We start from the raw sequence: 27,959 nt of genomic DNA, 5'->3' as shown, positions 1-27,959 counted from the left end.
AAAGCAAATAACGAGGAAAAAACAATGCATTTTTAATCTATAAAAATACATCACTATAAAAGCTTTTGTCCAAATAGTTATCGACTTTTTTAAAATTACCATTTTCTATATCATTTCCCCCCCCCCCCCCCCCTTTTCTATCATTGAGCACACATGACACACGAACAGCCAATCCGGACGAGGTCCAGTGAGAGCGTGAGAACCGAAACAACGGGAATATATGTAGAGATTTATTGTTGTTGCTAAATTTTGGCAATAATGGTCTTGTTTGCAAATCTTTTTGTTCATTATGATTTCTTTTATTTTCTTTTTAAAATTCAGTTTGTTTCGAATATAATATTCTGCGATGCAGTTTGGGTTCTGTTGAATGTGTGCTCAGTATGAGGTGATGATGTTTGTCAATAAGTGCCGTCTTTTATTATTAATAAAGGAATTTTAAAAATGCACTATGTTGTTGTAATAATGGTGGACTACGTTGTTAAATGCGCAGTTTGTTCAACAAAACCTCAAAATGCTGTCGTTCTTTCCTTCTTTTTCCTCTCCTCCTTGTAAAATGTTTACGTTGAAAGAATACCGTGCTTTTTGATTTTTGTGATAGGCCAGAACGAACCCAGTTTCGATATAAGATTAAAAAGTGGAAGAAGTGAAACTTTCGGGGCATTTGTGTGGTTGCCAGGAGCCGTGAACACCTGAGCATGTGACGAGCCAAGATCCAATCAGAGAAGAGCAAATTATCCCTTTGCGGAAGTGAGAGCGGCTGAAATGGGGAAGTCGGGAAAGTACAAGTATAAGCGCTCACACGGTTTCCCGTTTTAGAAGCTACTCTTGTCATTGGTCAATCCCTGACATCAATGTGGAGTAAAATTGTAAGTGCAATACACGCAAAGATGCTGAAACTATGTCAATGACGTAATGAACTCTACCACCCGGCGCTTTTTGATGATAACAACGGAGTGACACATCTTGCCCGAGAGCAGAAGAGACAATCTTGGATCGGCGTGTCCAGCTGTTGAGTCTCGACTTGAGCGAGGCTCACGTCAAACAGTGTTCGAAGTTCGAAGCCCGCGTGGCAAACAATGAAGCCAGCCGCCTACTCACCGCTGTAGACCGGCGGGGTGGACTTTCCGGGCCCCCCACGGGTGATCCCACCCTGCGGAGAAATGTGGCTGAACCCGGAGGAAGTGGCGTTGAAGAATGCGCTGAAGCTGTGGGTCATCGAGCGGAGCAACGACTTCTTCCTGCTGCAGAGGAGGAGAGGCCGCGGGGAGCCCGCTGGGAAGATCAGCGGTCGGTAGTTAACGAAATATAGCGCACCTGGTTGGGTGTGGAGGGCGTGAACGTGTGACGGTCGGGAGTGGGTGGGTCGACGCTCTCTTGAAAATAAACATCCTGGACTTGAAAATCCCCCAAAACATGACGGAGTCAATTTTACTCCAAAGTGAATGCTTCTTGTTATATTCAAGCTCCTTTAAAATGGTGCAAAGTTGTCGCACGAGTGACCGATGGGTCGGTCTAATTTCAGCCGTGCTTCTGGTAATTATTGTCTGACCGTGTTTTGGTGTCTCTTTTAGGACAATAATTAACCAATTGCACATTTTTTTTCGTGTCCTGCGTGAAACTCAACTCAATTTTATTTAAAGAACACTTTAAAACAAACACTACTGTATAGAAATTGCTGCAGTGGAAGGAAATAATAATAATAATAATACATTTTATTTATAAGCGCCTTTCAAGACACCCAAGGACACTTTACAATAACAAAAAACACAAAACAATACGGGTTGAGCAGCGGCAGCCAAAAATGCCATGATTTCTTAAAATGGGACACAGGTGCAGCAAATACAATGAAAACAGCGGGGGACCCAACATTGAATCCTGTGGCACACTATGTGATTTAATGTTTGTCAAACAAACGCCAACTCCCAATTGTTCAAGCATGCTTGCCGTCACCACGTGACCCCCCCAAAAAAAACATTGCTTGAAAATGATTGAACCCAATCGAGCTGTCAAGTCACTGATGTAGACACATCGTGTGGGGCAGGGATGATGGAAATTAGCCAAATTTTGAAATCACGGTTCACAGACACAATTTGGAAAGTGGCAACCGACGGAGGATTTTCTTGGCCGTTTACTTTGACACTTGATGGGTGGCCATTGAAGGGAAACATTCCGGAATGTTCCCCTTCGCTCAGAGGCTTTGTGCATGTTGCCAGGCGACGGTGTCACACCTTCAAGCGGCTCGACTTGGACAGTTAAAAACAAAAAACTATCTAGGCGAAAATGACAAGGTGAGAGCACACTTTTTTCTCTCTGTGAGTGGAAAAAATACTGCAAGCCTAAAACAAAGTCTCCAGTCAATTGTAAGGAAGTTAACCACAACTAAAAAACTTACCCTTTGTATACATCAGACAGACACATAATGGTCATGTTTGAAGTCGCATTTTAACCTGTGTAATCTTACTGGCACAATGAAAACTGTGGATGTGTTGTCAAGGTGACCTTGCAAGGTCAAAGGTGTTATGCCGCGTTTGTGTGCAGGCCTCCTGGTGGGGGCGCTAGACACGGTGCTGGACTCCAATGCCAGGGTGTCGCCCTTCCGAATCCTCCTCCAGATTCCAGGCTCGCAGATTAGTTGGATCATCGCTAGCGGTTAAGTCCGCACAGTGTGTGCGTGTGTGACATAAGATGTGTGTGTGTGTTTGAGAGTGGGAGCGTGTGTTTTATGTTTCCGTTGCTTTCCGTTCAGGGGCCGCCATGGAGGAAGTGAACAAGCACTGGGATTGGCTGGCACACAACCTGCTGCACTCACTGTCCGTCTTTGAGAACAAGGAGGACGTGGCCAGCTTTGTCCGAGGAAAAGTCAAGGTGGGAGACCCGATACGGCTCACCGAGACCGCTCGCAATAATGAAAGAAGGGGGGAAAAAAGCCCACCGCAAGCTCTGTCGCGCTGTCAACAACTGGATTGTGATCGTGGGTGTCAGGGCCTGATCGCAGAGGAGTCCCGCGGTCGCCAGGCTGCCCAGGAGGATGACCCGGAGAAGTTCCGCGAGGCTCTGCTCAAATTTGAGCGGCACTTTGGGCTGCCGTCGTCCGAGAAGCTGGTCACCTTCTACTCGTGCTGCACGTGGAAGGGGCGGGTGCCGCGCCAGGGCCTCCTCTACCTCAGCATCAACCACCTGGCCTTCTACTCATTCCTGCTGGGGAAGGAAGGTGCGTCGTCTTGGAATTATTGTCGATTTTTAAGCGATGATCGCCATTTTCATTTGAACCCATTTTAAACTTAGCTGCTCGGGCCTCTTTTCACAGTCAAATTTGTGGTTCCCTGGGCGGAGGTGATTCGGCTGGAGCGGGTCTCCGGCGGATTCATGACCGAGGCCGTCCGGGTCAGCACCAGGCAGCGGCAGCGGGACTTCTCCATGTTCCTCAACCTGGATGAGGCTTTCGGGGTGGTGGGGCAGCTGGCCGACATCGCCCTGCGCCGACTGCTGGACAGCGAAGGGCTGGAGCTCGACCGAGTGCTGCAGCAGCCGGCTCGCATCACCAAAAGGTCAGACTTTCTCATTTTTTTTTTGTACATGCTTCTAATTTGGGAGCAGTGAGACAAAAACAAAACAAATGGAGGTGTAGCTCGTCTTTGAAGGATCACACGAAAGGACCCCGAAATGGCCGCTTGAAACCACAATATCAGACATTATGTATCTTCTATGGCATATGCCCGACTTCCTACGCGTCTCCGGGCACGGCTTCTTGAGGCTCTTTTTGGCAAGTCTATTCCGACACATTTTAACCTATCGACCGAATTGTGCTCTTCCGTTTAGAGTTCTTGAGGAGCAGGCGTTACGAGAGTACGTTTTGGCCCTGTTCCGCCTCCCTCGCGGCGAGAGGCTCCACGAGGTGGCGTCGTGCGCCGTGTGGACGCCGCACGCCCGCTGCCACACGGCCGGCACGCTCTACACCACCGACAACTACTTGGGCTTCTCAAGCCGAGAGGAGGGACAATGCATCCTCCTCATACCGCTCTCCGAGGCGAGAATGTCAACTTGCCCGTCGAGCCATTGGAAATTACTAACGTGCTAGCAGCGGATGCGCTAACGCTTTCGAAGGAGACGCGCTGAAGCGGGCAATGTGCTCCCCAGGTGGTGTCTGTGGAGAAGGCGGAGAGCACGTGCGCGCTTCCCAACCCGGTGATCGTGAGCGTGCGCTCCAAGAAGGCCTTCCAGCTCATCGAGCTGCAGGAGCGCGACGACCTGGTGGAGAGTCTGGACTGCCGGCTGCGCTCGCTGCATCTCAAGCAGTCGGCCTTCCGAGGCAGCCGGCGCACCAACAGGACCGCGGTACGCTCATTCGGCCAATCAACGCATCGGTCAAATTGTTTGAAATAAATCCAATCCGTAAATGAGATGAAATTAAAAAATGTCAATTTAATTTCTATCGCATTACCTTTTTTCGAATTAGTAAAAAAATTTTTTTTTAAAGTTTGCTTGTTCTTGCCAATTTTCATTCCTCATATTTCTAAGAATCTAAATCAAGTAATTGATGGCTACATTCGATACATTACATGAATGTAGGCATATATGCACAAGTTCATTTTCATAATTAATCACTTTTTTAAAATGTTCTGATAAATAGAAATGATTGCCCGTTATTTCATCAAAAAGAAAATCAAAAATTGTCGGGTTTTAAAATAGCGTTAATGCGATCACACTTGATTAGTCATCGATTTAAAAAAAGCTACATTATTAAATTAAATAATTGGAGACTTAAAAAAATAAGTTAATTTTACAATTCTCATTTTTAAACTTCATTCATAATGGCGATTCTAGTTGCAAAAACATACCAAGATAAAACTTAAGGAAAAGGAAAATGGAAATGTCTGAAGTGTTAAGTTAGCTTAACTTAACGCTTCAGACATTTCGGGAGTCTTGATCACGTAAATGCTCGCTGGGCCACAAGGAACTTGGCTCATCGATGGTCTTCGCTAGCACGCCTGGAACATGAACGCCCGTGTCAGTTTTTGTTGTTGTTGTTTTGGCATCAGAGCTGCCCCAATCCGTACTACACCTTCTACTACGACACGGCGTGCTCGGATGAAGAAGAGATGGAGGAGCACGTGCTTCGGAACACGGTCAATAGCGAAGCGCTCATGACGGCCTTTCATCACAACGCCCCGGGAAGTCACAACAAGGTTAGCCAAAGCGACCAAATGATTTTCTTCCGATACGTGCGGATTATCACCTGCTGTAGCGCAACACGATAGAAATCTTGCGAGTTCCTCAGCGATTCCCACCGCTAACCTATATGAATCGTAATGTATCGTAGTTTTTACGATTATCGTACAATCACTGTGCCGTCATACTAGCGGTTACGTTGGCAAACTGTTCTAGTACTAAACCACATCGTTGGTTCGTTCAGAATATGGAGGCAGAGAAAGAGAAGATGTGGGAGGATCACTTCGCCGAGTTTGGCCGTGGCGTCCACATGTTTCGCACCGACAAGGTCCAGCATCTGATTGCTGCGGGGATACCCGAGTCACTACGGGGCGAGCTGTGGATGACGTTTTCTGGTGAGAAGGACAAATAACCCGGCTTTGACGTTAAATGGCAGGCAACCATGTGATTAGACGACATGCTAACAGAGAGCAAGATAGCAACGTAGGAAGTGAAAGCAATCAAGCCGATTGATGAGCGTTTCACACCTTGCCCTGTCGCCGCGTGCCATTTCTAATGCTAACATATGAAAACTTTTTTTTTTTTTAACCCTGCAGACGCGTCGTCTGATCTGGACTCGCACCCTGGCTACTATGCCGGCCTGGTGCAGACATCGATGGGTCAGAGCAGCCTGACCACCGACGAGATCGAGCGGGACCTCCACCGCTCCTTACCGGACCATCCCGCTTTCCAGAACCCCGCCGGCATAGCCGCGCTCCGCCGCGTACTCACCGCCTACGCCCACCGCAACCCCAAGATCGGATACTGTCAGGTATGACTGGCACGATTATTTCCTTAATGTTAGAAGTGGTCCAATGGTAACATCCAAACATAAACAAAAACGGATTGGCAACGATTACTTAACTTGCCAAGTCGGTACTATTTCAAATGCGGAAAAGATACATTTTACATCGTGGACTGCAATTACGTATTAGTTCCGCTGAGAAATGCTACAATGCTAACATAGCAACAGTTGGTATGCTAACAGATAGCAGGATATCAACCTGAGGCAGGTGGGTGAGGCTTTTACATGTTGCCTTGTAGTCACATACTACTTCAAAGGAGAATTGCTAAAATGTTAACAGTTTGCAATGCTAACACATAGCAATATTTTAAAAGTACAAGAAAGGCGCTCAGGAAGATTGGTGAGGATTTTACAGCATGTCCTACAACCTCCTACTAATTTCTGTTGATATGTGTTGAAATGCCAACATGTCAGCAGTTGGTGTACTAAAACGTAGCTTTCCGATACTAGTCGATGAACATACTGGCATCCGTGCTGCTGCTGTACGCCAAAGAAGAAGCCGCGTTCTGGCTGCTGGTGGCCGTCTGTGAGCGGATGCTTCCCGACTACTTCAACAGGCGGGTGATCGGTAAGCCGCTTTGGTTTTAGGGTTTGCTTTGATATGCGCGTATGGCAGGATAACAATTTCAAGAAGACTTCACTTCTTTGGATGTAGTTTGGAAGTATGCATGATGAGAATGGATGAAATCCCACCATGCTAAGAGTGGCTAACATATCGGCACAGGATGAAAGTACAAAAGGGGGTCAAGAAGACTGCTGAGGATTTTGCACTCCGCCTTGTAGTTTGTGATTCCTAATGAAAATTGATTAAATGCTAACATGCTTAATTTAGCATTAACGGTGGGAAATGACTGGAGTGCCGGCCCACTTTTCTACTCTGCAGGCGCCCAGGTGGACCAGTCGGTCTTCGAGCAGCTGATCGCCGAGCGGCTCCCCGATCTGGCCGATCATTTTCCGGATCTTTCCACCTTGTCGTCTGTGTCTCTCTCATGGTTCCTCACCATCTTCGTCAGCGTGCTGCCCTTCCACAGCGCCGTGTGCGTGGTGGATTGGTTCTTCTTCCACGGCATCAAAGCCATCTTCCAGCTGGCTCTGGCGGTGCTGGAGGCCAACGCCGCCAGGCTCTGCGCCCGCGTGGACGACGGACAGGCACTTATGGTTCTCGCTAGGTACTTCTAAGTATTGATCCTTTGTTTGTTTGTCGGTAAGATTGTAAGGGGATTTGCTGGTTTCTGTGGCATCAGCCGTAATCGAGGTGGGAATGCGAGAAAGCTGGGACAGCGGTCTATTTTTCAGCGCAGGAGTTCTTCACATCCACAACAACAATGGCAGACCACTGTGTTTGTGGTTTTTAGCTTAGCATCAAACGGCTACATTAATGCTGCCTACTGCCCTGTTGCAGTTTTCTGGAACACGTTGGAAGTGAGCAGTTGTCTCCTGGTGAGTTCTCTCAGCCCTCTGCAAATGGTAGCAGCAGCAACACGGCGGATCCTCCTGCCGCGGACCAAGCTAACATAACGCAGCTAATCATCGATGCCTATGAAGTGAGTCACTAGCAGCTAATTTGTGAGCGAGAATACAGATACATTTTTGTTGCCACACATTTAGCCAGAAGAAGTTATACAAAGACAAGGCATAACACGTGTTCGACTTTTTTTTTTTGTTGTTTGCTAACATGCGTGCTACTTTACATTCGCGTGAAAGATGCTAACAGTCCGCTAAACAGGAACCACAACCAACACTTTTATTTATATGGTGTTTGAAAACCATTCTTAAAAATGTTACCGTGTTGCTTAGCGTCTGGGCTAGCAATGATAACTGCTGGCTAAACGGGAAGCCTAGCCTGTTGAAACGTTTTCTCATGCTAATTAGCGTCCATGCTATCATTCAACTAAACGGCTCCAGATTTTAAACTCCATTAGCTTCCAAAATAGAGCGTTTGCTAAATTGGTCATTCACACATGTGATTGCTGTTTCTATTAAAAAGACATGAAATGTGTTTTTTTTCTTCCCCCCCCAAAAAAAAAATCGTTAAATATGTTTTCCTGGTCAGAGGTTCGGAGACTTGACGGTAAGAAAGATCGAGAGGCTTCGCTGTCGACACAGAATCCAAGTCCTGCAGGCACACGAGGACACGACCAAAGAAAACGCGGTGAGAAACGATGAAAATGCATCATCCTCACGGCCACTGCTAACTACGAGTCTAAGACATGCCTGCGTGCGTTCGTAGTTAAGAGTGGTGACGCCAGATGTGTCCATCTCTGCGGAAAACCTCGCCGACATTTATGACCTCTTCAAGGTAAATTCTTCGCCATTTTTCAGATTCATTCATTAAAAAATAATTACCGCAACAAAATCCAAGATTAAATTCTCTTTCTTGAACAATTGCGTCTGCCGATTAATAAGCCGCTCGATTATTTCCATCCAGACGGAACATTTTATCAGTTTGTACTGGGGCGACATCAGCGCGGTGGCCGCAGCGGAGGCGGCGTCGTGGAGGCGCGGCGTCTCCTACTTGGAGCGCCAGTACCGACTGGACCTGCCGCAGTTCAAGAGCCTGTACGGGCTGCTGGCCCCGTGGCCGGCGGGCGGCTGCCAGCGGCACAGCGACACCCTGGCCCACCGCACCTTCACCCTGTTGGACTCGTTCAGACACAATCTGCTCTCCTTCAGGGACTTTGCCCTCTGGCTCGGTGGGTGGAGTCGGACTCGCGACTTATTTGCTAAAGTGTTTTATTTGGTGGGGGGAGGGGGGGAATCCAATCTATGACGCGGGTTGACTTCCAAGCGGTTATCATTTCAGTAATTCATCACTGGGGAAAATGATAAATTTCTCTGAAAACGCTCCCCATTATATTTTTTTTAAATATCTATACGCATATAAATACAGAACAGGTATTGTATAAAAACACTTGGGTATTTTGACTTTATTAATTTCATAATATAAAGTCATTTTCTTGACATTTTTTTCTAAATTTTATTTTTACTTGGGGGGGGGGGGAAGCAAGGTTTTATTCATTTATTTTTTTAAAGACAGTTAAAATAAAATCCCTTTTTTCTCTTTGTTGTGTCAGACACTTTGTATTGCGGCGAGCTGAGCGACAAGGTCAAGCTCCTCTACCGTCTGCACTTACCTCCCGGTGAGTCTTCCTCGTGTCTTGACCGGAACATCGAAATCCAATTTCGCTTTTCGCCTTCCGCAGCTCTGATGGCCAGCGCCGAGCGCTCATCTCCTTCATTGTCGTCCGAGATCAAGATTCCTTCTGGGTCGTTGGGCAGACCCCTCTTCGTGGGCGTGGCCTGTGGTGGGACAAAGATTGAGAGGCGGACTTGAGTTTCCAGTTGCTTACCCCGGTTGTTTTTGTTTTGGCTGCTGAAGAAAGGGCTCATGGGAAAGAGGAGGTGAAGGACTACCAAGAGCAACTGAAGCAAATGCTGCGGGATTTAGTCGTGGGCAAGGACAAGGATGCCCACCAGCCGCTCCCCCTCATGAAACAGGTACAGTTGAAGATTTGATGATCCCGTAGAGAAGCGAAGGATGTAAGGATGACTTTTAAATAGCGTTATTAATTTAATATATATATTAATTAACGTTATTGCAGCGAGCCTTCTACGCGCCAATCGCCTTGCATGTGAAAATCAAGCAGATATTCAGAAAATGTCAACATTGTCTCGGCAGCGCGAGTTCATCCAGTTTTGTAAGACACTGTGCAGTCTGTTCCACGGCGACCCCGAGGAGAACGAGCTCTTCCAGGCCATCGCCAAGGTCACCAGCCTCGTCCTGCAGATCGGCGAGGCCACCACCAGGTCGGCGGGACCGCCGGACCAGGGCGCGGCGGGACCGTCTGACAGCGAGTGGACAATCAGCTTGGCCCAGATTCTGGCGTCTGTGCTGACCGAGCAGACGCTGGTCAACTTCCTGGAAAAAGCGAGCGATCTGACGAGCCGCATCGCCGCTGCCAAGGAGAAGCAGTACCAGCAGAGAGCGCCGCTGCTCGCCCTGCAGCATGCCCACAGCTAGGGTCACCCTTCCCATTGTCTGTCCTAGTTGACTATGAGCCACTAACCGGACACGCCTTCCAATTTCACTGTCAATTCCAACGTTTTTGTACACAAATATTTTCTAACTTTAGTGTTTCATGTACTGGCCTGCATGCACGTTCTCAGTTTTTTTTTAATTTGGAGCCAAAATGTGCAACAAAAAAAAACCTATCATGAAAGCAAAACACTGGATTTTTCTTTTTAAATAAAATTGATGCTGCAGACAAGGAGTCAAACTTTTTTTTTTTTTTTAACCAAACAAAATGGCCAAAAACACCCTGAAATTCAGACTCCTTCAGTTTCCTCCTCAGAAATCACAGTAACAGGTGACATATGACACTAGAAGTCTGGAGGTGGCCTCATACATCCATTGGGACACCTCCAGGTGTAGGTTTAAAAATTGACATTCAACAAGACAGGTGTTGAATACAGACATAAGAGGCGTTGTGCGGAACAAATTGTGTAAAAAGGTAAAAAGAATTGGATTTAGATTTCACATCACATGGGTGTCAAAAGTATTCACGTTCATGACCTATAGTACAGATGAGATTTAAAGAGTTGAGTACACGTTGAAGTATCAACTTTTTACTCAAGTATAAAACTAATGGTTTCAAAACTACCTCAAGTATAAAAGTAATGCAAGGAAAAAAAATGCTTTGAGACTGGAGTCAAATCATTTGTAGAGGCCATCATTTCTGTGTTCCATTAAAATGTTACACTGAAGGCTACATGTTTCAGCTGCATAAACGCCCATTAAAAATGATCACATCTCGTCATCCAGCCAAAGCAAACAGACTACATGTACTATTAGCTAGCGCGAGTACATTAGCAGTTACGCTATTAATTATAGGCTAGCAATAAATCAAAGTCATATTTTAATACTTGTCTGAAGTCTAATTAGGTCTCACACTCTCGACACCCTTTGCTAATAAACTTTCATCTTACCTCAAAATGCATTTTGAAGTTTCACGGCGAGTCCATGAAAGCCATTAGCTGGTTGATACTTGTTAGCAGCGCATTTAACAAATTATTTTAGGAAATACGTCTCCATGTATGACCTGAGATGCGATCCGCGATGGTTGGCTCGTTTTTCCGGTTAAAAACCGCCGCCATGCTGGTACTTATTTTGGGGAACGGACACGACTGTCTAGTTTTGAGAGACGCGAGTTGTCATTGATATGCTGATTTGTTTCACGTGCTGCAGGTGCATCCTCGCGTAATTTGACCGGATTGGTTGTTTTGAAGCACGACAAACTGGAATGAACACGATCCAAAATAAAATTGCAACGCGGCGTTTTGTGTGTGTGTAAGGAGTAGAAACGGCATAAATTTGCGTTAAAATGTAGGGAGTGGACATATAAAGCAAGATGAAAAATATCATGAAAGTATACAGTAGATACACAAAATTTGGTAACGAAGTATTTTTACTTCACCTCTGCATGGGAGTTCAACCATTTCTGGAAAGACGTTAAATTTTTAATCTAGGAAAGGATTGTCTTATCCATCCATCCATCCATTTTCCGAACCGCTTGATCCTCACTAGGGTCGCGGGGGGTGCTGGAGCCTATCCCAGCCGTCTCCGGGCAGTAGGCGGGGGACACCCTGAATCAGTTGCCAGCCAATCACAGGGCACACAGAGACAAACAACCATCCACGCCCACACTCACACCTAGGGACAATTTAGAGCATCCAATCAGCCTGCCACGCATGTTTTTGGAATGTGGGAGGAAACCGGAGCACCCGGAGAAAACCCACGCAGGCCCGGGGAGAACATGCAAACTCCACACAGGGAGGCCGGAGCTGGAATCGAACCCGGTACCTCTGCACTGTGAAGCCGACGTGCTAACCACTGGACTACCGGGCCGCCCAGGATTGTCTTAATTCTCGAAAAATATGACTTGTAAATGACCAATTTTTAACGACACAAAAAAAAAATCTGATTTTTTTCTTGGATATTTTGTCCACGAAAAATTGGACTTAATTGTTGAAAAAAAGTGACTTAATTCTCCCAGTACAGCAATTCATGTTTGTTTTTTTTAAACTGAATCTCCCAAATGAAAAGAAAACAAGACAGGCCGAGCACTGCATGAACTTGGCTTTATTAGCTACTGGCGAAGGGTTACACTTTGCCATCAAAAACCAAAACACACACTGGACTAGTACTTGTACTCGTAGTGTTCTACTCGTACTACTCGTGTACTAGTTAGTGGGCAAGTTAGTGGTCAGAGTTCAGTTAAAGGAGGGAAACAATAGTGATTTTTCTCTTACATCTCAAGAGTGCTTAGATTGTGGAGGGTGTACATCAATAGATACATACTTAACATCATTAAAGGTATAGTAAGTATGGTAGTCTTAGCCGATTGTTTCATTCACTCCATACAACACTGACTAGGTCATCTTGAAAAGAGTTATTGGGCTTGACAGGCGACACAAACTAACAAACAGACGACAAATTCCACAAACATTTGGCACACATTTTTCCACATGGTTTTTGCCATTTAAACGGCCTCCACGTAGTTGGCGGGCAGCATGCCGGTCTTGCCGGTGCGCTGCACGGTTCCGTACATCCAGCCCTCGTCGATGGACTGCACGTTGATGATGACGTCGCCGTCCTTGAAGGTAACCTCGTCGCTGTCGGCCGCCAGGTAGTCATACATGGCGCGCACCGTTTTCTGTAACCGGGTGAAAGTGTTAGGACCGTATTTGAGCTTTCGGAGGTCATATGAATAAACATATGTTGCGTACCCCGGTGGTGGAGGGGTGCGAGGGGATGGAGGAGACGGTGGTCTGCTGGGTAGCCACGGACGAGGACCTCTGCTGCAGCTCCACTGTCTTGGCATGCTGGTAACCTGTGAAGAAACGGCATGGGAGGTCACGTTTACGAGTCAACGCTCAAACAGGGTTGCGGTCGTTCATTTGAGCTTCACCCATAGAGGAAGTGACAAATCCGGAGGTGGTGACATAGCCGTTGCTGTAGAGGGACAGGTGGTGGTCGGGGTCCTGGGAGATCTCGGATTTCTCGTCAGCCATGCCACTCAGGGCACTTGTGGAGCGGGAGTGCTCCTTGCTGCGACGCTGGGCTTGGACTAGGGTGAAACGGCAGAATGAGAGACTCTGGACAGGTGTCATTATTTGACGGTAGGTCCTTGTGGTACCACGTACTGTAGATCTACTACCGACCCCTATGGTTCAAAGAGGTATCCGGACAGAGACCGCTTGTATTACCAGGAAGGAGTTCCTGAGTGACATGTTTTTTTAATTCTTTGAGATAAGTCTACACCGACCAAAGAATCAAAGTCCAGGTGTCTTTTCTGTTCATACAAGCCAGCCTGGTCAATAGTTCTTGTACCAATTTGAACCGTAGTCAGTGGTAGGTTGCCTGTAGCACTACAAGGACGTACTTTAAAGAACTAGGACTTAGGTCAATAGGAATTTCATTGTCATACAATATCAGAAAGGTGCTTTGGAGATTTCTTTTGACTTGAGTCTTTCAGGTCGGTGAGTCTACTCTTACACTGACCTACTCACAACTCTGATTCGAAAAGGACCATGGACCAGACGAGCTTGTCTAAACAGGAACCCTCACAGTTTTTGGACACCTTATTTATTTTGTTCTGGATCCACTCCAAACAAAAGGCCTGTAGACCTTGTACGCGTTCACCAGATAGCCACCGGAGGTAACACCCAGTATCTCCAATCCTCAATTTACCCGACATCAGGTGCAGACTCCTGGACTGGATGTTGTCCTCGGCCGGGTCGTAGTCAAACACCGATCCGGGGTTGGTACGCCACACTCGCAGACCTAAGGGAGCGGAAGGTCGTCAAATTCGGGATTCAGTCCATTTCAGTTACGCTGATCAAGGCTGAAATTCAAACCCAACAACTGTGACTGTGAGGCAGACGTGGTAGTCCACTGGGCCGACTTTCGAGTGGCTAATTACGGAGCACCGATGGGGAAAATGGATTTGCTATATGAATATATGATGTTACAAACTCGGTCTCGAAACAAATCAAACTTGTGAATGACGGTAGCACTGTGCTGTAAACCGGGGCTGGGAGTCTTGGTCTGCTAACACAAGATGCCTTACCAGTAATAGTCTCCTGGTCATGATCGACGGCACGCCTCCTTTCCATCTCGACCACGCGCCTCTGGATGCCACGGTAGCTGATGTCACTGAAGTCTTGGGTGTTCTTCTTCACACGCTCCGTGATCAGGTCGGTGATGGTGGGCGTGAAGCTGCCCTTGGTCTTCTCAAAGTCCTCGTGGTAGCGCACCTAGAACACAAATACGGTTCAACAAACGTGCCTCACCGGGGTATCGGAGGCGGGGGGACTCGAGGCACACGACCGTTCAGATTTAATTGCCAATTTTGGGACTTCACTTGACTTTGACCTTGTATTCTTGAGAGCCGACATGACCTACAACTAGCTCGGGATTTAGTGGGGACCCACCTTGATCCGAAATCGCTTGAAGCTAGAACATTAAGACTTGAAACTTTACAAGTGACTTTCTCCCACCTCTGCGACATTATATCTGCCAAAACAATAAACACACGGCTTACTCCAGATATGATGCGTTGGGTCTCCCTGACACGTCTCATCTCCGGAGTGTCCAGAACAAAGGCGGCCTTGCCCTGGACCTGCTTGCGGAAGCTGTCGGAATACAGCACCTGGCAGGAAAGCAGGGGACACACGGTGACGTGTTTTTTTTTTTTTTTAAGACCATTTTTTTTGCCCTTAGCACAGTTGCTAGCGACAGGACACACTGATTGACAAGACCAACCTGAGATGTTACTGGGGTACAAGATGAATGAATTAGCATATTTCAAATGGGATTACACATCCCAAAGTGTTCAGCAGCAGAATGGAATGGGGGAGGCGGGGGGACAAGAGGACGTGGTACTGGACGACAAGAGGTTACTGCTGTGGAAGTACACAGATACTGTATGCTTCCGCTGTGGGCTTAAAACGGCTTAGGGGGTAGGGAAGTAATACCAAGAACCAGTGTGGAGGATTCAGTGGGATCCAGTGGTCTAGGATCCGTTACTAAGGGGGTTGTTTGAGACTTCAGAATGGTGTTCGGATGCCAACGGTTTGTGTAAGTGGGAAATTTTGTGGACAAAGTACACATTTGAAAATTCTTCTCAAAGTGAAGTTTTTAAAAAATTATATGACCGTATCGATGTTTTCAGACATTTTTGAAAGTACAGCGGTTGTTTTTTTATAGCCTTATTATGAGGTGAAACGTTTAAAATTTGTCGTAAATAAAGTAGATGCCCTCTGAAAACATTTAGCAAATTATAGTTGTTCAATAAATCGTGTTTCGGCATGGTTGCTTTTGAAAGTCACACCACCACCTACTGGCCTGGCATGCACATTACAGCCTTTTAAGGCATTTTGGGAGGTATCAAAGCTCACCAAATCCTGCACACTGGATGTGGATTTGACCAGCATGACATGTTTGTTAGACAAAGGGGTTAAAGTTTCGTAAAGGAGGGAGTGAAAGAAGAAGACTGTAGTTCTTGCTGTGCCACTGAAGGTACCGAGCTAATGTTCTCTTGGTTCCGTTTGACTCGCTCCATCTCTGGAGTGAACACCACGGGGGTTCCCTTGGCCGCGCTGTCCTTATATAACACCTGAAATGGGGCAGAAGGGGGCGGTGGTCAGACATTGGGTACCAGTGGAAAAAAAAAATCATCACCATCAACAGTGCTTTCAACAGAAGAAGCTTCCAGACAATGTGGATGACTCAGCGAAAGCAGAAAGCTTGAGAAATTGGTCCGATAGTGCAGGGGTGGGCAAATGAGCTCACGAGCATTGAATTAAACGCAACTATGCCAAGTTCAGAATTGCACTTTTTTTCTCTTTTATCTAAAAAGGCAAAAGCGGCCCTTTGCTCACCCCTGCTATGGAGTTATTCAGGATGATGGTCTCAAAAGCACGAGTCACACATGAGCAAACTACTTCAAACTTCACATGTGCGGTCAAGTGGCGTTGGAGGTGGGAGGGGGTTAGAAGATGGGGTGGCAACTAAAAAGGGGGTGGAATTCTGCATTAGGGGTTCAAGAGATGAAGATGGTTCAGGGAGAAGAAAGTGTGAGCCTGGGAGATGAGAGCGTGATTAGATGAAGCCGATGTTCGCTGCTGCTCACTGTTGCCATCGTCCGCGTTTGTTAGGGGCACACGCAATTTGAGAGGGGCGTTCCACTACCGAGCTGATGTTCCTCTGGGTTTGTTTGACCCGCTTCACTTCCGGCAGGTCAGGGATGGCCGTTGCGCGATCCAGGGAATCCCTGTATTTGATCTACAGCACAGGGATGGAGAGCAGGTGTCAGTCAAGAGCCAAAAAAAAGAAGAAAACAAACAAAAAAATGTTGGCAAGAAAGACAACACAGCACAGCACCAAAAGAGCACAACAGGATATTATGTTTTTTGTTTTTCTTTTGTAAACTGCCCAAAAAATAAATAACCAAATCAGCCCCGGATACCAGTTTCTCCAATTAACATGAAATTTGTTGCATTGTCTCTCACGACAGGACAAACGAAAAAGTCTCAAGGACCCAGAAGTGAAATTCAGCAGCCGTAAAAACTCACAATCAAAATCTAAGTTGGCCCCATTTTAATTCAAAGCTGCCATTCTGAGCGACTTCCAGAGCTGAAACATTGTTAGCAAGTTAGAAAAGGAGCCGGGAACCACATTTTCACCGCTCAACACATAATTAGTGGGACATTCCTATCATAACAGTACACATAAAAAAAAAAAGTCTCAAATACTGAAGAGGAGGTTGGCCATCCTGATTTAAAGCAGCAATTTGGAGCTAATTCCAGGGCTGATACTTTATTCAAAAGTTGAAAAAAATGTCCAGTTTGGCTGTACGGCGGTCCAGAGAGTCGCTGTGTTTGATATACCCCAAGAAGGTAAAGAGCAAGCGTCAGTCAAGACAAAAAAAAAAAAAAAAAAAAAAAAACAACATCAAAAATCACAAAGGGACATGAAGCTTTTTTTTTTTTACATCCTGGGAATGGGAAATGAAGAAGCGTGTTAGCCCACTGGAGTTATAATGTCAGCTAACTGCAGAGAGCGTTATTATGTTGTTTTTTGTTTTGTTTTTTCCAAGGGGAGTGAAATGAGCCAGGGGGAGGTTGGGGTTCACTCTTTTTGGGATACCGTGCTAATATTTAGCTGATTGCGTCTAACGCGTTCCATCTCTGGCGTCGCCGACACAGATATGCCTTGTCCCACGTCTTCCTTGTATTGGAGCTTTGGAACGAGACAAAAAAAAAAAAAAGTCAAACATGTTGGTGACACTCAAAAGTAGTTTAGAAGGGGAGAACCCGACCGATACTGGGTTTTTGGGGTACAAACATGGCTGGCTTGGTCATCTACCATTGTTTTGTTATGATCTTCCTCTTAATATTAGCAATGCTAATTCAAAAGCATAAAAGGAACTTTGTGATCGAGTAGCTGACTCAGTCTTGGCTCTAGAAATTTAGAAAGAAAAAATTTGGCCCCCAAAAATCAGTTGTACAGATCAACAACACTGGGTGGATAAGCTTTGAGGGCGATTCAGTAAATTCCAGGGCTCCTACTTTGTTCGAAAGTTTGGAAAGGTTTTTTAAGAGTTTTACATGAAACTGGGTCAATGTGACTCAAAGACCTATACCAAACACTGAACATGAAGTGGGCCGTTTTGGTTTGAAGCAGCCATTTTGGGTGAATTCCAGGGCTGATAGTTTGTTAGAAAATCTGCGGCAAAAATAAATAAATAAATAAAATCGGCCCCGGAAATCAGTTTCACAGATCAAGACGAAATTGGGTGGACACTTCTGTCAAAACAGGATACATGAAAAAGTCTCAGGGAAGCTGCTTAATGGAAGCTGCCAATTTGGGCAAATTCAAAGGCTGTCAATGGTATGGACCTGTGTTTGAATGCACCCATATCTATGATGACCAGCGAGTTTTATCAACAGTATCGGTCGGGATCTTTCTGAAAAACATCAAGCAGGCAGATTATTTGAGGAAAATATGGAAGGGGTTATCATTTGGAGAAAAATCTGTTTCAAACAGTAGCCAACAGCAGTCAAGGGGGAGCATGATGACACAAAGAATCTTAGTTAGGATGGAAGAATGTGAAGCGTTGCCTTTCCAAGTTGGCAAAGGGATTTGGGGGAGGTCAGAGGATTGCGGGGGGCTGATGACTGTAAAGAGGTAAGAGTAGGTGGGACATAAGGAGAGCTTTCCTCTACCGAGCTGATATGCTTCTGGGTTTCTCGGACCCGCTTCACCTCCGGGAGGTCTGGTATGGCTGTGGCTTGACAGAGAGAATCCTTGTACTGTACCTGCCCGTTGCAAAAGAATAAAAAAAGTCACACAGGTAAAAAGTCAAAGACAACCCTCGCAAAAAAAATGCCCGCTCATTCACTCACAAAGTTAGTATCAACACCAGCACAGGCAATTTAGAGCTAGCAAATCGGGGAAAACAAGACTGAAGTTGCTTATTTATGTGAAAGGACACGTTCCCGAAAAACTTTCAGTATGCGGAATTTCTGGTAGGGCTCTCTCTCTGATACAGGCGTGCCTTGCCTTCTTTGCATTACAGCTTGGAAGGAGAGAAAAAGTAAACCTAAAGTACTTTGGACTTTAGAAGGACTGAGATTTGCGCCCCTTCTCTGTCTTTGTACTTGGTGGGCAGTCCAATCTGCAAACACATTATGCCACCGATTGACTCAACATCAGAAATCATCTGGGAAAGACCTGGTATGTCGCTAAAATCTAACAAACTGTTGATACCTTAATGACTAACTAGATGATATCAGCAAGATTGGTCGGAAACTTGCCATCGGCGTCAATGGCACATTTCAAGCGGGCGGTTTATTTGAAGAAGGAATGAAGGGATTATCATTTAGAGGGAAGTCAGTTCCAAACAAAGTCAAACACTGGTCAAGAGGAGAGAGTGAGGAGACAAGAGTCTTGGTTAAGATGGAAGAGGTCAAGTACTGGACTTCCGAGTTGGGAAGGTGAAAGGATTCTAGGGATGATGATTGTACGGTGGGTAAAGAGTACGGGTAGATGAGATCCTCTACCGAGCTGATATTCTTCTGGGTTTCTCGGACCCGCTTCACCTCAGGAAGATCTGGTATAGCCGTACCTTGACTCAGAGAATCCTTGTACTGTATCTGCCCGTTGCAAAAAAAAAAAGTCACACAGATACAAAGTCAAAGACAACCCACGCAAAAAAATGCCCGCCCGTTGACTCGCAAAGTTAGTATCAACACCAGCACAGGCAATTTAGAGCTAGCGAATCGAGGGAAACAAGACTGAAAGTGTAATTTATGTGAAAGGACATATTCCCGAAAAACTTTCAGTACACGGTATCTCTCGTAGGGCTCTCTCGAATACAGGCGTGTCTTGTCGTCTTTCCATTACAGCTCGGAAGGAGAGTCAACCTAAAGTACTTTGGAGTTCAGAAGAACTAATGCTGGGATTCGACTGACCAGAGGATGTTAACAATATAGGGCGGGAACTTGCCATCGGCGTCAACGGGACATTTCAAACAGGGGGATTATTTGAAGAAGTATTAAAGGGAGTATCATTTGGAGGAAAGTCAGTTCCAAACAAAGTCAAACACTGGTCAAGAGGAGAGAGTGATGAGACGAGAATCTGAGTTAGGATGGAAGATGTCAAGTACTGGATTTCCGAATTGGGAAGGTAAGAGGACTGCAGGGATGATGATTGTATGGCGTGTAAAGAGTAGGAGTACATGGGATCCTCTACCGAGCTGATATTCTTCTGGGTTTCTCGGACCCGCTTCACCTCGGGGAGGTCTGGTATGGCTGTACCTTGACTGAGAGAATCCTTGTACTGTATCTGCCCATTGCAAAAAATGTCACACAGGTACAAAGTCAAAGACAATCCTCAAAAAAAATGCCCGCCCGTTCACTCGCAAAGTTAGTGTCAACATCACCACAAGCAATTTAAAGCTTGCGAATCGGGGAAAACAAGACTGAAGTTGTTAATTTATGTGAAAGGGCATGTTCCCGAAAAACTTTTAGCACGCGGTATCTCTAGTAGGGCTCTCTCTCTGATACAGGGGTGCCTTGTCTTCTTTGCATTACAGCTTGGAAGGAGAGAAAAAGTATACCTAGTACTTTGGAATTTAGAAGGACTAATACTGAGATATGGGCCACTTGTCCGTCTTTTTACTTGGTAGACACCCCAATCTCCAAAGACATTATGCCACTGACTGACTCAACATCTGAAATCATCTGGGAAAGACCTGGTACGTTGCTAAAACCTGATGAACTGTTGATACCTTCCGACTGATCAGAGGATATCAACAAGATAGGTCGGGAACTTGCCACCGCCATCATCGGGACATTTCAGACAGGCGGATTATTTGAAGAAGTATTGAAGGGATTGTCATTTGGAGGAAAGTCAGTTCCAAACAAAGTCAAACACTGGTCAAGAGTAGAGAGTGATGAGATGAGAATCTGAGTTAGGATGGAAGATGTGAAGCACTGGACTTCCGAGTTGTGAAGTCGTAGGGATGATGATTGTACGGTGGGTAAAGAGTAGGGGTAGATGGGATCTTCTACCGAGCTGATATTCTTCTGGGTTTCTCGGACCCGCTTCACCTCAGGAAGATCTGGTATAGCTGTACCTTGACTCAGAGAATCCTTGTACTGTATCTGCCCGTTGCAAAAAATGTCACACAAGTACAAAGTCAAAGAACTCGCAAAAAAATGCCCGCCGGTTCACTCGCAAAGTTAGTGTCAACATCAGCACAGGCAATTTAGAGCTAGCGAATCGGGGAAAACAAGACTGAAGGAGTTAACTTAAGTGAAAGGACATGTTCCTGAAAACTTTCAGTACACAGTATATCTGGTAGGGTTCTCTCGAATACAGGCGTGCCTTGTCTTCTTTGCATGTTGATACCTTGCGACTGACCAGAGGATATCAACAATACAGGTCGGGAACTTGCCATCGGCGTCAACGGGACATTTCAAACAGGCGGATTATTTGAAGAAGTATTAAAGGGAGTATCATTTGGAGGAAAGTCAGTTCCAAACAAAGGCAAACACTGGTCAAGAGGAGAGAGTGATGAGACAAGAGTCTTAGTTGGGGTGGAAGATGTCAAGTACTGGACTCCCGAGTTGGGAAGGTGAGAGGATTGTAGGGATGATGATTGTACGGTGGGTAAAGAGTACGGGTAGATGGGATCCTCTACCGAGCTGATATTCTTCTGGGTTTCTCGGACCCGCTTCACCTCGGGAAGGTCTGGTATAGCTGTACCTTGACTCAGAGAATCTTTGTACTGTATCTGCCCGTTGCAAAAAAATGTCACACAAGTACAAAGTCAAAGACAACCTTCGCAAAGATGTCCATGGATTCACTCACAACATTTGCATCCAACTCAATACAGGTTGTTTTTTGAGTTGATGATTCCAGTTTTAGATTGGATTAATCGTTAAAACGTGAGAGAGGAGAGTGTGGTGAGGTTATTCACTTGTGTGAACCAGTTTCGAATCATTGTATCCATAACAAAGTGTCTTCTCCGAAACTGAAAGTGAGTATGAGGTATGACCAGGGTCCAGACATTTTCTGGACATTTAGTTAAAAAAAAAAATCTCAAAGACAATGATACACATGTCTGTTATCTGCTCTCAAGTCTCAATGTCTCTGATTCTAGTTTGAAGCAGCAAGTTTGGGCGATATCCAGTTGTTCACTACGGGCCCTTGAGTGTCAATGTCCTGATCGAGGCTGAAGGTGGACGAATTATGACTGTTAAGAGCCAGAATCTCTCCCCAGCTTTTTTTTTTCTGACTAATAGTCGTCTGAAATCTGGTTCCAAAGGGATTTATCAGTCTAAGTTCGGCTTTCTGTTGAGTTTGAGCACAGATGAACTAGTTAGCATTCTGAGGCCACAGAATGTCTTCTCTTACTTCCGCAACGATTTGGAAGCTGATCATTGTTGCGGGTACAGTTTGTACCTGCAACAATGATCACTGAAATGTATGCTATGTTTAAAAATGTACAGTGTAAAACCAAATTTGGCCATTTTTTTTAAATCCAAAGACTGACACCTTAGATCTTCAGAAACGTCCTGATAGGACCGAGCTTTGCAACTGGTTTCCACAAGTTTTATTACGCAGACTCCCGGAACCAATGAACAAACACGGCGAATGGAAAAAAGCCATGTTTAGGAAAGGGTACTGGATTAAAATGAAAGTCAAGGGAGTAGTCAGGTCATATTCTGAGGGAAATATGGAGGGATGGCTCAGCAGAGGACTCGAGGTGGAGTACCGTGCTAACGTTCCTCTGGTTTCGTTTAACTCTCTCCATCTCGGGGGTTTTGGGCAAAGCCGTTCCTCCTCCTAAATCCTCTTTGTACTGAATCTTGTTTTGGGGATGGACCAGAAGCGAAAGAAGAAGCAAAAAATAGTCGGCTCTTTTGTACGGAATCGAAAACTGGACCAAATTTGAGATCTCCACGCATTTGTCGCATTTCGGAGGACTTACCTCACAGTTGAGGGCGTGCAAAGAGAAACAATACTTGGACAAACAAATAAATATGCAGAGGGCCCTCGACTTACGGATTGGTGATTTTTTAAATATATTTTTTTGCATTGTGTAGGGAGCTATATTTCTTTAAATTCTCATTTACTACGTTCAATTATATCTTAATACAAGACAGTGTTTTCGTTTATGAACCCCCCCCCCCAAAAATGGCTGGACTGAATTTCGATTCATTTCCAATTGATTTACAAGGATGGTCACAGAACAAATTTAACTTGTAAATCGAGGTCCTCCTGTATATACAGCATCACCACACGGTAGCCAAGGGTTAGTGGCGTTGAATTGCTAGCACAACGATGTAATCATTGTTGACAAAAAAAAAAATCACACACACAAAAAAAAAAAAATAAAAAAAAAAAAACGCAAATGGATGGAAATATTCTGGTTAAAGATGAAGAAGGAAGAAGGAAAAAAAGTGTTAAAGAGTCGGTGTGAAATGACATATCATGAAGTAGATACCAAGCTGAAATTCTTCGTATTTTCTTTAACGCGAAGAATTTCGGGGGTGATTACAGCAGACCCTTTGCCCTTTATGACGTGTATTAGGTCAGTCTGGTACTGAAGCTATGGGGGGGAAAAAAACACACAATTAAAAGAAAAAAAAGAAAAGACAACATCCATACTCTTACGTTTCATATAAATAACAAGTATTTATATAGATTAATGATTACGATCAAGTCACAGTCCAAAAGTGCGGCGCAAAAAGGGCTTGTGTTCTCAAAAAGTCTTTTGATTGTCCCGAAACTAAGGTAGGGATAAGGAGTAATTGGTTTAAGTTTGTTTTTAGCCCCATGCTGTGTGTAGGAATGCTTTAAAAAAATTATTCCACATAATTTATTGCAACCTATTTTGCGGACCCGCAAGCTAAAGCTCAGAGAACCCAGAGGCCCCCCTGTCCCCCAGTTTGAGAACCCATGACTACAAACCACCATTGCACTTACAGTGCTGAAGTTCTTCTGGTTCTCACGGACTCTCTGCATCTCGGGGGTGTCCAGAACGGGGACATATTGGGACATGGTCTTCTCCGCCTCTTCTTTGTACTTTTTCTGTTAGGACAACCACATTCAGGTTTTGCACGGCGACCCGACGCCGGAATCTGGCGAGTGACGGAAAATCCACCTGGCTGATGATGTTCTTCATCTGCTGAGCGTGGATGATGTCCGGAGTGTCGATGACGGTGGTGTAGCTGGCTCGGTCCATCTCGGCTGTGTGCTTGTACTTGACCTGAATGATGAAAAAAAATCGGGATTATCAATTCATTGATGATCGTTGGCCCCACCGCGAAAGAGAGTCTCAACCCACACCACAGGATTGTTACTCAGGATAAACACCATCGGTTGATTGAAGATGTCCGCATTTAGCAATAGAAAAATGAATTGACAGATTGACGCTGACCTGACTGAGGATGTCGGTGGCATTCCTCGCCCGCATGAAGTCCGGGGTGTCGGTGGCCAATGCCAACAATCCCTTGCCCTTAATCTCCTGCTCCAGCGACTTCCTGTACTCTCTCTGAAAATGTCACGCAAAGAAAAAAAAATGCCTTGCTCTAAGGCGGCCAAAGCCAGCGATGGAGTTGTCCTAATCATTCACACACAGTATGGGAGGGGTAGTGTGGGAGGGGGCTGCCAAACCAGAACACGCGACGGGTTAGTGTCGTGCATAAACAAAGCCCAAAAAGATGACCAAAAACTGGCTTTTGGAATAGATTTTTGTACACTCGTTTGATTTTGATTCCCAAAACTTTAACATTGAGAGTGACTAGTCGAGGAGATCACTCATGGTCATTGTATTAGGAATTCACAGGCATGATTGTGGATGTTACAAATCAAAGAGAGGATTAGGGAACACTCATTTTTGGGGTAGATTATTATTATTTTTTTTAGGAAGAGAAAAGATGGCTCAAATGTTAGTGACATCATCAAGCAGCGACCAAAGTTTGCCCCTGATCTTTTGAGCTGCGGTCAGGCATAGTTAAGAAGCATCGGACGCCCGTCGTCCCGCCAGCCAACCAGTCGGTCGTACCTCGCACAGGATTTGAGTGGCATTCGTTGCCCTCAAAAGCTCGGGAGTTTCCTCCAGCACAGTTAGCCCTTTACCCTTCACGCCCTCCTCTAGATCCCTCCTGTACTCTCTCTACAGGATGGAAAAAGAACAGAGAGACTGCGGGGGGCAGGCCAAGGCACAACAAAAAAAAGTCCAGCGCAAAGTCACCAGACATCCCCCCCCGTGCTGAAAGCCAATATACATCCCGTTTGGAAAGGGAGACACCAGTGACTTTGGCAAGAATCCTGATCACCAACTGTGAAGCAACATTGGATCGGACAGCATGGGAAGGCAACTTTCACTTCAACAACATAATCCAAATTCACCGTGCATGCGGCTGCAAAGGGAAAAGGGCACAAAGTGACAGTGGATGCAGGTTGACGTGGAGATTCTGGAGCATGGTACGATTAATGTGTTGTGACATAACATGCAACTGACACGTAACTGCCAACTCAACACACGACAGCCCTTTGGCTATAGGTTCTTCGGGCTGCGGAGTAGTGGGGGTCAGATTTAAATCAGCAGTGCGTAACTCATGAAGCGATGGGACATAAACTCAGTAATTAAACTAACCAACCCGTAGCTTGTAGGTAGCTACTCATTGTACCGATAGTGTATTTTCCGATATGTTTACATGTTGAAACTATGCACGACATTGCGTTAACTTGTCGGCCCGGAGTGTTGCGGTTACGCACTGTGACTTAAAATCGAGTCATCTCTAGGTTGAAGTTATCAAAGTAAGGAAACACCTTTTGGTGCTACTTCATTAGCATTGGGTGTTTAGTGTGTATAATACGGGTTCATTCAGAAAAAAAAAATGGTGATGAGAGAAAACCGGGGGGTTGTGATCGTGAGCTAGTATGATTACAGGGGAGGTGGAGGGGTGAGATGAAAGTAGAGGTACTGGGGAGGGATGGGGTTTGGGAAGGGTGGGGGTCGGGCTCAGGTGGTCCTTTGGTTACCTCACTGGCTATTTTGGTGGCATGTCTGACATGTATCATGGCGGGCGTGACTTCCAAGCCCGAGAGGTTCTTGCCCCTCATGGTCTCCTCAAAATCCTTCCTATAGTCTTTCTAGGGGCCGCAGAAATAAGACAGGGACACACACACACACGTCACGTACATACCTGGCGCTGCTCTCTGCGTGTTTGTGCATTCCATAGAATTAAAATGTATGTTGTGTAGGCTAAAACCAATTGATTTTGGTTTTTCAATTACTGCCAGTTGGACAATTGAAATGAATTGAAAATGAAATATATTTATGCTCATTATATTTATGCTTACATTTAAATAAAATACATTTAAAAAAAATTACAACTCATGAAGCACAATAAAAAAATGACATTCTAATTGTTTGTATTTATATTACATTTTAAAACTAATGGAAAAACTAGATTTCATTACATTAAACCAAAAGAAAAAACATTTAAATACAAAACCCCCCCCACAATTTTATTGAACATCTCATTTCATATTCAATTAAACAAAATTAATATTTCAGTCAATTAGATATATTTTGTATTGACTGTATTCAGAATTGAAACAAGATACAACTACACCACGTTATTATGTTTTTTAGCAACTGGAATAAACAAGTATATTTCTGTTAGACTACAATGTATAATGATATTTCTGCAGATTATGTTAAATTAGATTAAAAATAAGTAATAAAAATATTGCTCATTCGATTATCAGAATTTGATATAAAATGCCTACATATACAGAATTAAGAGTAAGAAATAAAAAATAAATAAATAAACAAATTCTACCTATTGTGTTAGAAGATTTTTTTTTTTAAATATGATGAAATAATAATGTGCAGCTTTAGATGGAATAAATGCAGACTGTGGAACAAAAAAAAACCCCAATAACGACATGACAAAGACATTTCAACAGGATGATCCACTGCTCCGTGTTCACCGAAGATCAGACGCGAAGGTCAGACCACACGCTTACCTGGCTCTGCATATGCTGTGCCTCCTTGGCCGTCACGTATGTTGGCGTCTCAAAGTCCAGCATGGCTCTGCCCCTCTCCTTCTCATACTTCTCTTTGTATTTCACCTGTTCACACCAATATTTCTATCACTACGCTTGGAGACGCAATGGGATAAAGACATCACTTGGATGACATTTGGCGAAGTGACAGTGGTTGGAAGTCATCTAGTACAAGTACTTCAGCCATCTGAGTTTTGTCCAAGTCCGTTCCCTACCTCCCCGGAAGGACTTACTATGCTCTGCAGTTCCGAAGCCTCCTTGTGATGGAGCTGCTCGGGTGTGTCGGGAATCACGTGGTAGTGACCCCTACTTTCCTCAAACTTCCTCTTGTAGCAGTACTGCGGCGCAACGCCCGGTCAAAAAAGCAGCACAAACAGGAATTCCACGACTACGGACCGTTCGGTCAAAGGGTGAGCGCTCACATCAATTAAAAATGGATGAAAAAAAAAAACTACATGATTTGAGTTAGTTTATTTATCTACTGAAGAGATTAAGAAAGACATAAATATGTGCGTCCTATTCATTAAATATGACAACACATGCATTTGGAGAAAAAAAAAAGATTTTTGCCAATTAGATGGACAAAAAGTTAAAGAAATCTGATGTTTTGAGTTACATGAGGAATGATAAGATTTTGATATAGCAAGCAAAATGGAAAAAAAAAAGCAGGTTAAAAAAATGCTAGCTGTACTAGAGGTGGAGGATGAGTGGAGTATGGATCACTACCAGATGAAGTCACAGATTTTAAGCCATGGATGAATGGAGATGCTACTGAGGGTTACGCGGGAAGTGGACGCACGCGTATGGCTTCCCGACAGCGGGGCGAGGATGGCAAGATTTAATGGGTTAACGATGTCTTACGTCACTGGACAGCCTGCTGGTGTTGAGGCCGTGCTGCATGGAGAGAGACTCGGCCATGTCGGTCACAGGCTTGTGGAGCTTCTTCAGGTCACGTTTGTACTTCACCTGCAGCAAAAGGGACAGGGTTCCACCACGGGGAAGGCTCCATCCCGCGGTGGAGTTTTGTGACGGCGCCACCGACCTCGCTAGCCAGCGTGTGGGCATCCTTGTAGGTCTTGTAAACCGTACTCTCCTTCAGGTCATACCGAGGTCTCTTTCCCTTCATTTCCTTGTCAAACTTCTCCTTGTACTTCAGCTAGTGGGGCGGTCAAAAACAGAAGGCTTGTTAAGAAACATCAACCATGTCACCAAAGAATGACTGCATTTGTTGTCACCGAGGATGAGGGTGAAGCATTCCCAAGTTTTCTAAGAATCCACGTGAACGCCAAT

General features: G+C 45.1%; 2 protein-coding genes across 4 annotated transcripts in view; one reads left to right on the top strand and one right to left on the bottom strand.

Moving 5' to 3' along the window:
• Positions 1 to 759: 759 nt before the first annotated feature.
• On the top strand, positions 760 to 10,284 carry tbc1d8 (TBC1 domain family member 8). 3 transcript variants are annotated; one of them, XM_086123683.1, is made up of 20 exons: positions 760 to 1,287; positions 2,539 to 2,649; positions 2,747 to 2,865; positions 2,983 to 3,211; positions 3,308 to 3,548; positions 3,820 to 4,027; positions 4,138 to 4,335; positions 5,040 to 5,186; positions 5,414 to 5,564; positions 5,766 to 5,980; positions 6,464 to 6,581; positions 6,897 to 7,182; positions 7,416 to 7,557; positions 8,067 to 8,165; positions 8,244 to 8,312; positions 8,442 to 8,706; positions 9,088 to 9,153; positions 9,217 to 9,318; positions 9,393 to 9,511; positions 9,693 to 10,284. In XM_086123683.1, the coding sequence occupies exons 1-20, from the start codon at positions 1,161 to 1,163 to the stop codon at positions 10,032 to 10,034; spliced, it is 3,354 nt and encodes a 1,117-aa protein (XP_085979809.1). In that variant the 5' UTR covers positions 760 to 1,160; the 3' UTR covers positions 10,035 to 10,284. The 3 variants fall into 3 exon arrangements, with proteins under 3 accessions (XP_085979809.1, XP_085979811.1, XP_085979810.1); XM_086123685.1 differs by having other exon boundaries at positions 1,246 to 1,287; positions 2,539 to 2,667; XM_086123684.1 differs by lacking the exon at positions 760 to 1,287 and adding an exon at positions 1,810 to 2,288.
• Positions 10,285 to 12,134: 1,850 nt separating this feature from the next.
• Positions 12,135 to 27,959, bottom strand: part of neb (nebulin) — a 59,676-nt gene continuing 43,851 nt past the window's right edge. The window contains exons 119-143 of the mRNA XM_086123386.1: positions 27,712 to 27,825; positions 27,531 to 27,635; positions 26,903 to 27,007; positions 26,631 to 26,735; positions 25,638 to 25,748; positions 24,655 to 24,765; positions 24,028 to 24,141; positions 23,752 to 23,856; positions 23,574 to 23,678; positions 23,092 to 23,196; positions 22,360 to 22,452; positions 21,283 to 21,375; positions 20,651 to 20,743; positions 19,830 to 19,922; positions 19,139 to 19,231; positions 18,302 to 18,394; positions 17,223 to 17,315; positions 16,266 to 16,358; positions 15,598 to 15,690; positions 14,617 to 14,724; positions 14,143 to 14,329; positions 13,764 to 13,856; positions 12,982 to 13,140; positions 12,800 to 12,903; positions 12,135 to 12,726 (exon numbers count right to left, since the gene is read on the bottom strand). Coding sequence (XP_085979512.1) covers positions 12,553 to 12,726; positions 12,800 to 12,903; positions 12,982 to 13,140; positions 13,764 to 13,856; positions 14,143 to 14,329; positions 14,617 to 14,724; positions 15,598 to 15,690; positions 16,266 to 16,358; positions 17,223 to 17,315; positions 18,302 to 18,394; positions 19,139 to 19,231; positions 19,830 to 19,922; positions 20,651 to 20,743; positions 21,283 to 21,375; positions 22,360 to 22,452; positions 23,092 to 23,196; positions 23,574 to 23,678; positions 23,752 to 23,856; positions 24,028 to 24,141; positions 24,655 to 24,765; positions 25,638 to 25,748; positions 26,631 to 26,735; positions 26,903 to 27,007; positions 27,531 to 27,635; positions 27,712 to 27,825 — 2,742 coding nt within the window. The 3' untranslated portion in view covers positions 12,135 to 12,552. The remainder of the gene's footprint in view (positions 12,727 to 12,799; positions 12,904 to 12,981; positions 13,141 to 13,763; positions 13,857 to 14,142; positions 14,330 to 14,616; positions 14,725 to 15,597; positions 15,691 to 16,265; positions 16,359 to 17,222; positions 17,316 to 18,301; positions 18,395 to 19,138; positions 19,232 to 19,829; positions 19,923 to 20,650; positions 20,744 to 21,282; positions 21,376 to 22,359; positions 22,453 to 23,091; positions 23,197 to 23,573; positions 23,679 to 23,751; positions 23,857 to 24,027; positions 24,142 to 24,654; positions 24,766 to 25,637; positions 25,749 to 26,630; positions 26,736 to 26,902; positions 27,008 to 27,530; positions 27,636 to 27,711; positions 27,826 to 27,959) is intronic.

This window comes from Hippocampus guttulatus, chromosome 11 (assembly GCF_054856545.1).
Source record: "Hippocampus guttulatus isolate MCC_2025c chromosome 11, RoL_Hgut_1.0, whole genome shotgun sequence".
NCBI classification, from domain to species: Eukaryota; Metazoa; Chordata; class Actinopteri; order Syngnathiformes; family Syngnathidae; genus Hippocampus; species Hippocampus guttulatus.
This window is presented reverse-complemented; position numbering and strand designations above follow the sequence as displayed.

Coding starts and splice junctions, on each gene's coding strand:
- tbc1d8 (XM_086123683.1), top strand. CDS start 1,161: ATGTGGCTGAACCCGGAGGAAGTGGCGTTGAAGAATGCGCTGAAGCTG. Junction 5,981..6,463: donor CCAAGATCGGATACTGTCAG/GTATGACTGGCA, acceptor TTCCGATACTAG/TCGATGAACATACTGGCATC. Junction 8,707..9,087: donor GGACTTTGCCCTCTGGCTCG/GTGGGTGGAGTC, acceptor TTGTTGTGTCAG/ACACTTTGTATTGCGGCGAG.